Here is an 11,955-nt window from a genome sequence, read left to right as displayed (position 1 = left end):
TGACTGGGGTCCTGGGGGACCCCAATACGTTAATATTTTTTAAAAAGCACTAATTAAAACAGAAACAGAAACAATGATATGAAGTCATTAGGAGCAAATTGATTAACAAAGTCATGAAAAATTGGAATGATAGAATAAAGCACCTGTGAGAAATGACAGAAAGTAAACCTCTGGGGTCTGTGGGTCCCCCAATCGTTACGATTAAGGTTATTGCACCTATTTATAATATAAGAAGGGTTAACATGACACAATCACAAGGAACAATTTTATCAACAATGAAAAAAAGGAACAATGAGCAAACCAGACAATCTAAGAACAAAAAGTAAGGGGAGATAAAGGCAGATCAAACACTAAATTAAAACAAAAGGCAAAAACAAATAACCAGGATAAAGACATTAAATTAGAAGCTACTGAGACATGGATTTATATATTCTGATTTCCTATCTTTGATAACTGGAGATCTATAACTTTACTATGTACTGATTAGAAGATCTAATTCATGCAAACAGATTAAATAATAAATAATAAAAACACAATAAGGTTAATAAAAGAGACAATTTGTAATAACATACTATATTAATATTTAACATTTATTGGTTTTGATATATTAATTAGCCACAAAAGATTAGATTAGAACATTAGAAGTTTTTTGAAGATTAGAAGAGTATGTTCAGCACATGTTGCTGCATGCAAGTTAAAATAAACATGAGTCAAGTATTATGGATTCATTTAATTAAATTCATTTTTCAACTTGAGCTTGTTTCCTGTGAGTGACTGGGATGTAGAAGTAGAGCTTTAAGGCGGCATGTTTTCTTTCTTTTCTCTTTTAGAGATTTTCGATGTTAGATATTAAAGGTGTGTTTTCACTCTGTGGCATAGAGAGGGTGTGAGGGCAGGAATAATGTGCTTCTTTTATTGCTTCTTTTTAATCATTTTCATTTATTTCACATATTATTTCAATTTGAGAGAGAAATCTCACCTTTCGGGCTTCAGCTGCCAACAAATATGTGCAAAATTTGAGGTAGTTTTATTTTATTATTATTATTTTTTGCTGTGTATAAACTTTGCATTTGCATACAGTTGTAAGGCTTCACTTAAACGTTAAAATCATTTCATTTGTTTACAGAAGAGTGATGATATTGATGATTAGCTCATTGATACATTAGTTGTCTTAATGTAATATAAATTCTTATCACAGTGATTACGGCAAACAAGAAACTGTGCTACCAAACAGGAAAAAAAACTAATTCATGACAAGATAAAATCAATTTTTTTTTTAATAAAACAATAATGCCAACAATTCAACACTTCTCACTGTGGAGAGTCGAGGTTCAGTTAGTTAAGTCACTTCGTCTTGACTTCGTTGGGGATACACTGGCCTTTCACTGCAGCCACAGCGTTATCCACCATCCTTTGCACCATCCTTCTTGTCGTAGTGTAAGTGTTGGTGCCCACGTGCGGGGTGATCAGCACATTGGGGAGACCAAGAAGAGGATGATCCCTGTACAGAAACGAAGCAGAGATGTGACTGAATGTGTCACAAATGTTTTTTTTTTAATCAATTAATACAATAAACAGAGCCTGTGTGCAGCTGTTCCTTTTCAGGCTGTTGTGTTTAAATATTCTCTCTGTTGAGATCAGACAGGCAACATCTTTAGCGTCTCTTCTTAAATCATTCTTTTATAGGAAAGAGATTATGAATATTTAATATGTTGCTGTGTTTTATCATCTCACTCTTGACAGTTTATGTTTTTATGTAACTTCATGTGTTTTATGATCTCTGTGTTTGTTTCTAGTTGCTGTTTGTTAATTATTTCTTCTTTTCTGTTATGCACTTTATGAATTTGTTAAGAAAAGTTTAATATTATTATTTATTATTAATTTAAATCTGGTCTTATAGTTGGAAAATGTCCAGGATTTTTCTTACAATAAAAAAGTTGCATTCATTATTTTTAGGCCACAGTGGAATAAGCTGAAGACACAATGCTGACATATTATCAGCTTACAAAGTTGTGTCAGCAAACAGTTGCCAATTTATTCTATAGCAGAAAAGAAGCAAAATTAGCATGTGGTGTCATGTTTCTGTCCATCTAACAAATGCAAGTCCAATATTTTCTCTCCTTTTAGCTTCGTTTTCATCTTTTCCAGCTCTTGGGGGAAATATCTGGCTCATTAGCTGCTAAATGGTCAGCAATATTGTTCACCAGCTAGTTGCTAACTGTGTTGATGAGTTGATGAGAGCAGAGCTGCAGGCTAGAAAACCAAAACAATGAGCTAAAAGACGCTAAAAGGCTCCATAAAGCTGCACAGTAACAATTTTCAGTGGGTTGTAAATATGTGTAGCATCCTTCACTTTGCACATTTAATCCATTATTAAAGTCCAGATGAAACGGCATTTTGAGAGTATTTAACTTTCCGTATTAATTTGAACATTAAAAATGATTGAAGGGTGGATGTCATGATATTATTGGTTGAAACTGGTTGGTTCAAGCCTACGTAAGCACACATCATATTTTGTTTTTGTTTTTTACAGGAAGAAAACATGATTGGATTTTCATATAAGAATACAAAAAAATTGATTTTTTGTATTTTTTTGGTATATATTGTTAAATAGGTGCACAATATAACTGGGGATGTGATCTTGAAGGGTTAAAAAAGGCATTTTTCATTTCATCTCAACTTTAGAAAATGGACTAGTGCAGCTTTAAAGAAATAAAAAAAGATAGAAAGATATAATTACAATTTATACATGTAGTAGAAATACATAGTAAAACATTGGTTTCCACCCCATGTTAAAAACAACTGTATCACATAATAAATTAATAAACGATACTGATTTTCTTTGTTCTTTTCAAACCATTGCACTGTACTTTTATACAGGTGAGGTCTCTGAATACTTTGTACATCAGTAGATTCTCTTTTCTTCCATAAACTGTGTTGATGTGTCAAGGTTGTGTTGAGTGCAGCTAATGTAAAGTGACTGAGACTCTGGTTGAAGAGTGTGGGTGTTTTCAGAGAGACGAGACCTTGGTAAAGGTTCAGGATGAGTCACGTCTAGCGCGGCTGCTCGAATCGTTCCAGACTGGAGAGCTTTGACTAAAGCATCCTGGTCCACCACGAGACCTGAGACACGCAAAGAGCAAAATTAAAGGTTAAAGGTCAGCATCTTAGAATAACAGTTACCAACAGCTGCAGTAGTAGGAAACACATTATTCCCACCTCTGCTGACGTTGACCAGTGTTGCTGTGGGTTTCATGAGGGCCAGCTCTCTGTGGCTGATGAGGCCTGTGGTTTCAGGGGTCAGGTTGACCGCCAGCATGACGAAATCCGACCTCCTCAGCAGGTCATCCATGCTTTCACAGTAACTCGCCCCCACGGCCTGCTCATCCTCAACACTCCTGAACAGCACCAAGAAAGATGAAGCTGACCATAAAGTCGTGTACATTCATTGCCTTAATATTTTACATTTTTTTGATAAATGGTTACAGTAGTAATATATCTACAAGTCATCGAGGCTTTTTTAATGAATAACTGGATTTTGAAGTGACTTTTGTTATTAAAAACCATCAAAAATCATGTTCTTCACTATTATTTTTTGGCTAGTTTCAGGTATTTTTGCTTGTGTTTAATACACCGTAAATGGGTTTGCAAATTTAACGATTAATTACTAATATTTAGATTGATCTTCACCTCAGTTTATCTCTAAAAATGTCTTGAATATTAATTTTTAACATCAGTTTACATTTTAAACATATTCTTAAATAGGACATGTCAGTTCAAAAGCAACAACACTCAACATGTTTTACATATGTTGGTATCCAAAAAGAAGTGGATACCAACATATGTTCAGCTGTTGATCTTGTATTTCTTTGTTTTATTATAATTTTTAATAAGAAATTTCTAAATGTACCAATAATAAACTATTTAGTCCTCACAGTTTTACCTTCTCTTCCTGTTGTGATACAAGATCTTCATATCAAATCCTTTGCTTCTTTGAGCGATTTTGTGTCCGATGTCTCCCATCCCGATGATCCCCAGAGTGGACCCCGTGACTTCAACTCCCATCAGGCATTGTGGTATATGGGTGGTCTTTGGGTCCACAGCGATTTGATGACCTTTGAAGAAGAAGAAAGACCAAAACACTTCAGTCAGTTAAGTTTTTAAAACCATCACTGATCGCTGCCGTGTACTTTATACGGAGGCTGTAGGTGGCTTTAAAATTATGATATTTATAAATTTATTTTCAAATTTTAATTTTAAAAAGGCATTTAAGTTTTACTTTCCTGTTATTACATTTAGTAATCTGTCTTCTACTTTAAATTAAAGAGTGGCTGAAACCAAAAATGTGAAACAGTAAAGCTGTATTGTTGAGATTATGTCTGATTGGAAAAATTATAACTAAATTATTACTTTTTAAAGGCATAAATCATTTTCCAAATTAATTTACAAGTTCAAAAATATATAATAATATAAAATATGTAATTCCATTTAAGAAGAAAATAATAAAACCAGGTTATGGAAGTATTAATTGGCACATTTTTAGACCTTTTTTAACCAATACTGTTTTGAATGGTATTATTTAAAGTTAGCCAATGTAATACTTGTTGTATAACGACAACTGTAGCCAATAGTGACAATTACAGGATAATGGTTCATGCTGAAATGCAGCACAAGTAAAGACTAATCATAAAGTCAGACAGAATAATGTTACACAGTAGATTTTAAATTTGCTATTAAGCATTATAGCTGCTATAAGCTATTGGTCATAATAAATAAAGTGAGGCTATAGAAAAATCCAGAGTGTATTTGCAGTTTTATTGCTAGAAACATAAGTAACATAATCCTACTTAAACTGAAAATTAATCACTTCATAAATTACTTGACAAAGTCTGTAAATACCCTGGATTTATTTGTTTTTTTAAATGTATATTTAAGACAATTGTGTAGCTGTATTTCTACCATTTATCTACAAATATTAATAAACCCACAGACAAGCTGAAGGTTGTGACTGATGCAACGTCTTCTTCAAAATCTGACTGCATCTTGTTTTAGTTTTTGCTCACACTCGCTCTCAAAGCTGTAAAAAAGCCTGTAAATCTTGGTTCTCTAATTGTAAGCAGTGAGTTAACCTTTGACCTCACCTTCAACAATCTTGCGTGCCGATGCCAGAAGCAGACCCATGGCGATATCTGCTGTGGCATCGCTGACCACACCGGGCGTGTTGGTCACCTTCACCCCGAGACTGGTGATGTACGGCACATCCAGGTGGTCGATGCCCACTCCTCCGTTGGCGACCACCTTCAGGGCGGGAAGCGAAGTGAGCAGCGAGGGCTTGGCCGCGGGGCAGGCGTTCCACACAAACATGGCCTGGATTTTTGGGGCGTGCAGCTGCGGGTTTTGCAGGAAGTCTCTGTGACTGATGATTTGGAAGTGTTGCGTCATTATATCGGTGACATCTTCGATGTAACCTTGCTCGCCCACCTCTGAGATCAGAGCCCACGGTTTGTCCGCTTCCATCACCTGTAAGGATGAAACAGAATTTAAAACAAAGCAGGACAACTCAAACAAAACACAGAATGAACATAAAAGCTGCTCCTTCAGTTGGTTTTCATCAGTGGTGGAAAGTGACTAAGTACATTTACTCAAGTACTGTATTTAAGTACAAATTTGAGGTACATGTACTGCTATTTATGCTACTTTATACCTCCACTCCACTACATTCAGAGGTAAATTTATGTACTTTCTACTTTACTACATTTATTTGACAGCTTTAGTTACTTTTCAGATGAAGATTTGATGCAATGGATAATATAACAAGCTTTTAAAATACAGACACGTTGTTAAAGATGAAACCAGTGGTTTCCAACCTTTTTGGCTTTTGACGTCTTACAAAAAGCAGTGTGTAGTCGGGGTCACATGTCAGATGTCTATGAGTTGTTAACAGCTCCACCAAATAGTGATTTTTCCCTCCAAACTTCTCACATGGTTTCATTTCAATAAATGTTCAAATGATCCAATATTTCACCAAAAATCAAAGATGAGAGAAAAAGTCCAAAAACTGAAAACAGATTTGTGTATCAGAACTTTGTTTTTTCTTCTTTCCTCTCTGATCAATCAACTCACGACCCCTCAGATTTATCTGGTGACCCTTTGGAGGGGCCCGACCCCTAGATTGGGAACCACTGGACTAAACTTGCTAACTGTATATAAAGTAGTTCAAACTAGCTCCACCTCCAGCAGCTACAACAGTAACATGCTGCTTACACACTGATGCTTCAGTATTAATAATCTAATGATGTCATATATAATAATATATCAGTCAGAAGGAACAAACCACTACTTTTACTGCAATACTTTAACTACATTTTGCTGCTAATAGTTATGTACTTTTACTTATGACTTAGGATTTTTTATGCAGGACTTTTACTTCTAATGGAGTATTTTTACACTGCTGTATTGGTACTTTTAGTTAAGTAAAGGATCTGAATACTTCTTCTGGTTTTCTTTGCGATGTACACAAAGCTGGATTACAACCGAGGGTCCTCAGACCCTCAAGGGGCCTGAAAGCTGTAATTTCACCTTGTGGTAATGTAATTAACTGCTAACTTTGTTAGCACTGTTTGCAGTAAAGCACATTATAAGCTGACACAATAAGGGCCTTGAGGCAACACCTGCATTGGCTAATCTCAAGGCTCCATCTTGTGGAGTTAAAATCTAATTTTACAACACATGTTATGCTTAAATGGTGCATTATACTGAATAAATTTAGCTTAATCAAATTACTAAAAACAAACCAACTTAATATTATCTATTAACTAAATATTTTCATTTAGATCCTGCTATAGAATTAAGTATTAATCTAAATTGCTGTAGAAGTGCTTTGTTTTTGTTTTACAGTTACATATAGCACTTGACATGTATGTACATGTATGTATGTTTGTATAGGTGTATTTATATGTATATACTGTATGTGGTATGTCTATTGTAATTTGTATAGTTATGTTTGTGTTTGTGATGCAAGTTATTTGTTTTGTGTAAAACAAAAACAACTAAATGTTTATTACTGATACATACACAATGCACCAGACTGTCTCCTAGTGAATAAAGTGCACCAGCCGACACTGTGTGTGTGCGCTCTGGGTGGTGACAAAGCACACAATACATATGACATCACAATATCGCATCACTGGTGTCAAAATCAGGATCTGTTGATACACTAGTTTCCAAGATGGATGCCTCAAGTTACTTAAACCAACTCTGACTGCTGACAGATGTTCACACATGTGTAACGACTGAGACCAGAGACGCGTTTACAGGCCACAGAAGAAGAAAGAGAGAATGAGAAGAAAACTGACAATGACAAGAGCGCACTCACTAGTGATCCTTGTCCTGGTTTCCTGCTGCTCCTGACCCAGGAAGTACTTAGGCAATTTGGAGGATTTCAAAATAAGAGCTTTTTTAAAATCGTGATACCAATGACAACATTCCTACTGCTTCTTACCACTTGCTTTGTCGCCTAAAATGAAGGAAGTTCATCTCAAAACAATTAACAATATTTATCTATTGAATCTCAGGAACATCTTTCCACTATTTTTAAGACCTTTTGGGTCAGAATCCATGAATGGTTACTTACAAAGAATGTAACACCTGTTTTTGAATATCATGCTATTGAGTTTGGTGTTTTTATGCAAAACAAAGATGTCAAGTTTATGTGTAATAATATCTTGATTATGGGTAAATTTTACATACATAAATGTAGATTTTTTAAAAAATTGCTCCAAGTTTTGTTGCATTTAAAAATTAGTTGAAAATTTTCTGTCAGCCCTTATGTTTTATATAATGAACGCTCCTGTTTTTCTTAAAGTGTCTGTTTTATCCCTGTAATGTACTTATATTTGTCTTTTCTTTGTGTTCTTTTTGTTATTTTATAAGTCATTTGTCTTGTGTTTGTGTTGTATTTATGTTTGGTTTTTACACTTTTGTTAAATGACTTGTGTTGGTTGTGTATTTTCATCTTTGTTAATCAGTAAACAAAGGTGATTTATCTATCTATCTATTACTCTTACTACTAATAGTAAAGTAGAGAGGGTGCACACATTTTTTAGATAAATATTATTTCAGTATTCAGTATTTTTTAAAAAGCAGCAAGAGGTTAATATAGTATTTTTTTCAAAGGTTGAACTCGTTTTTATCACTGAAGAATGTATCAGTTAATGCAAAACTACAGTGCAAACTTGAAACATCCACATACAGTATAAAGTATGTCAGAAGGATCAATGACCTGCTTGATTAACGTCTAACCAGAGTTTGATATTTATTGGTCAAACCAAACTGCACAAGTTGAGAGTGCCGGACTTTGAGCCAGACTTCAGTTTGTACATTAAATAGAATAATAATATACAACAGTAGAGTCATAGAGTTAAAGTAACAGAGCATTTGTAAATTTAAACATATTAAATTTATGCATTTGCATTTAATAATGATAATACATTTTAGAGCAGAGGATGATACTTCTCAAGATGCTCAAATATGCTGTACACAACAAGTTTAACAAAGATCCTAGATAGCTAAAAATGCACTAAAGGCACAAGGAAGCTTATGATGTTAAATCAAACATTAAAAGCTGCTCTAAAAAGGTGAGTTTTGAGTAACTTCTTGAAAACAGACAGCATTAAATAGATCCAGTAGGTTATTAAAAAAAACATCACATTTTTGTTAAAATGTCACATAAATAATTTGTTCTGTGAAGAAGGTACTCAACCTGCATCAAACACCTCATTACTGTATTTATACCTCCGTTCACATCACTCTACTCACTCCTAACTCTTCTGCACCTCAATAATGGTATAATGGTCGCACGTCTGTTAAAACATCTTGACCCCTGACCTCTCGTCCTCTGTCTTACCCCAACCAAAGTTTGCATCCTGCATATAATACATTCACTCATTATAAGTCACTATGTAACAGCATCTGCTAAATGCCTAAACTGTAAGCACAATACCTTCTTTCGTTGCAGTTGGCATACAGATGTGTGCAGGTTTTTCACTTGTGCTGGACCCCACAGTCTCCTCATACACTGGACATAGCAGAGTCTTCGCATTCTGGCAGGCAAGTAAAGACTTTTATAATGTTACACAAAAAAATATAAATACATAAAAAAGCAGCAGTAAAGCTGGATGGAAAGTACTCAACAGGCAGACAACACTTACTGCTGATCTTATGTGCAAATAATCTACCAAAGACAACACATATGATACAAAAGTAAGCAAAATGTAAACTCTGCACATCTATATATTTCATATATGTGAAAATGTGCATGCAGTGAAAGTCCACAGGTCAACCTGCTGTGAATAAATGATTAACATGAAACTTGTGGGTCAACGAAACAATCACAAACGTATGGGTGCTCAGAATGAATGATCAAATGCATTTAGTGGTGAAATACTTTATAAAAAATATCATTTCACTCAGTTAAGTTCTCACCTCTTCAGCTGAAACTTGAGGAGTTTCTCTCAGCCAGTGAGACTTTGGAGTAAAAGGGGGCAGAAAACAGCATTTAACTGTTCTTTGATGAAATCTCACCTCCCATTTGCTTTAGATGAAGACACACAGAGATTAAACGTGAGAAGCTGATCTGAAAGCAGCACATTGGGCCATCTACACCCCTGTGGCATGGAGAGGAGGAGGGGTGGAGAGGAATTCATTAAGCACAGTGGCCGGGCAGGAAGAGGCTCCGGGGTGGAGATTGCACAAGACTGAGTGTCCAATGGCCAAAAACCACCACACCACCACCCGTAAAGAGACAGTACACAAGATAAGCCTGCTCTCGGTCTGAAAGCATGAAAAGAAGTCCAGTTTTGCTCTATTTACTTTTTGCAGTCGATTCTTCTCCCCAAATTAAGGGAGAAATTTGAGATTTGATTGGATGAAACAAAATATCCTCAAGGGGAAGTTAAGCAACTGTAGCAGCATATAATAATTACTTTTACATATTTTTTATTGTAAATTCTTTTCTTTTTGATATTATTTAGGATTACTTAATTTTGTGTATGTTTTTGACTCTTATGCACAACAACAACAAGAGCAAGGCAAACTGCTTGTATGTGCAAACTTACACTTACTTGGCAATAAACCTGATTCTGATTCTGATAACTGGAAGAGCAGAATATCAAAAAAGTGGCAGTAAATGTGGTTTATAAAGTGCAGTTAAATAAGATTTATACCAACAAAATGTATAAATGAGCATGTGCAAAAAGTGTAGATTCTATCAACACAATGTAGAGAAGATATGTTAGATTTCTACATTTTAAAAGAGAGGAAAAAATGAAAAATGTATTATTTACAAAAATATACATGCAAATCATATCAAAAAGAGAGCTATGGGAGTATAAAAATAAAATGCACTCAAAGTCCCATTAAAGGTTTTGTTGACAACATTTTCTGCATTAAAGAAACAACTGCTGCATAAATTTGCCTTTAGCTGTGTCATCCATCAAGCTCACAAAGCCACAGTGCAGAAAATATTTTTTCAACCACAAGTAAGGGCGGAAGGAAGCTTTACTCATTTAGCACTTATTAAACAGTGGTTACAAAGTGTTTTACAAACAGAGATCTGAAAATAGAACAGGACGACATGCAGAAACCACAAAATATAAAGTCATCATCACTCTGAGAAACAGTCAAAGGAAACAGGTTTTAGATGTGTGTTAAAAATGTGTACAGTTTGCAGTGGGCTCTGCCAAAATCTAATCACTGAATGAGTCACTCTGCCAGCTGAGGCAGGAAGCTGATTGTTTGGGAATCATTTAATTACAATAAACACTGAAGTGTTGATAAGCAGCATTAAAATGTTGAGTTCTCTTCAGGTGGGAACAGGCCTCGTTAACAGCAGGTGTACGATGGAGGTCAGAGTCTTTAAACCTGAAGTATTCTACTGTACATCAGGACACAAATGTTATTTAAACATTTCACCACTAGTTGGCAGTAATGCAGTAACTTGTGACTCTGTGGCAGCATGAGGACTAGTGCACGTGTTTGAATGAGCTTATCACTGCTGGCACTTTTATAACCTGCTGCTCCGTTCTGCTGCGTGTTGGTGTGTCATCGCCGCATGACCTGTCTGCACTGATGCTACTTCCTCTGCGGGATGCATGACACCAGATACCCTTTGTTTTTCTATTTGCAATAGCATATCAAAAACTATTAATCAGCAGATAACTGCAGTACTGTTTAAGTCAGTGGTTCCCAGCAGTTATGGCTTCTGATCTAGTCCCTTGTGACCCTAAAAAGTAAGACGACATGTGTGACCCTTCACCACTGATTATGGTTATATATTGTTTCAGTGGAAGGATTTTTACACACCTGAAGAGCTAAAAGTTTCTAGCATTTTACAAAAAATCATAGGCAAGTCAGAAAAAATACTTTTATTTGTCACTTTCTCATCCCGTATCTTGCGACCCCTCCGATTTATTTTGGGACTCTAGACATGGGCACCATACTGTTTAATAAGTCAAGAGCATTTTACATAAATTTTTACAAAAGATTAAAATAGCCTCTTAACACATGACTCTATTTGAACTGTTTTATATCGGCTCATTTTAACATTTCATTGACTATTCTGTGTAACACATTGTTATATTTTCATTTCCATGTTGTAAACGTTGCAGAAACAGTTAAATTCCCATTCTTTTACAATATTTTTTTGAGTTTTAGGCAATCAATTATATTTTTGAACGTGGCCTCTTGAACTTTTATTCATGGTGGATTGAGTCAGTTGTTTCCCTAACTTAAGAAACTTTACTTTTATCTGTAATATCTTATTTTTTCATTTTTGCAGGGAACCTTTGCTGAGCATGAAAGGTCTTTAACACCAGTGTACAACCTCTTCTCACTCATACAGTTTCACATATTTTAAAAAATGATTTGTGAATATAAGCAGACATGAAGTCACAAGCT

General features: G+C 35.1%; 1 protein-coding gene across 3 annotated transcripts; it reads right to left on the bottom strand.

Annotated features, from left to right (window-relative positions):
- Positions 1-1,259: 1,259 nt before the first annotated feature.
- Positions 1,260-9,832, bottom strand: zgc:136493 (uncharacterized protein LOC692276 homolog). 3 transcript variants are annotated; one of them, XM_044335704.1, is made up of 7 exons: positions 9,484-9,832; positions 9,002-9,119; positions 5,142-5,520; positions 3,944-4,115; positions 3,220-3,398; positions 3,027-3,123; positions 1,260-1,501 (listed from the first exon to the last, which is right to left on the bottom strand). In XM_044335704.1, the coding sequence occupies exons 2-7, from the start codon at positions 9,098-9,100 to the stop codon at positions 1,345-1,347; spliced, it is 1,083 nt and encodes a 360-aa protein (XP_044191639.1). In that variant the 5' UTR covers positions 9,101-9,119; positions 9,484-9,832; the 3' UTR covers positions 1,260-1,344. The 3 variants fall into 3 exon arrangements, with proteins under 3 accessions (XP_044191639.1, XP_044191637.1, XP_044191640.1); XM_044335702.1 differs by having other exon boundaries at positions 9,002-9,101; positions 9,484-9,831; XM_044335705.1 differs by lacking the exons at positions 9,002-9,119; positions 9,484-9,832 and adding an exon at positions 7,376-7,409.
- Positions 9,833-11,955: the final 2,123 nt, after the last annotated feature.

This window comes from Thunnus albacares, chromosome 19 (genome assembly GCF_914725855.1).
Source record: "Thunnus albacares chromosome 19, fThuAlb1.1, whole genome shotgun sequence".
NCBI classification, from domain to species: domain Eukaryota; kingdom Metazoa; phylum Chordata; class Actinopteri; order Scombriformes; family Scombridae; genus Thunnus; species Thunnus albacares.
This window is presented reverse-complemented; position numbering and strand designations above follow the sequence as displayed.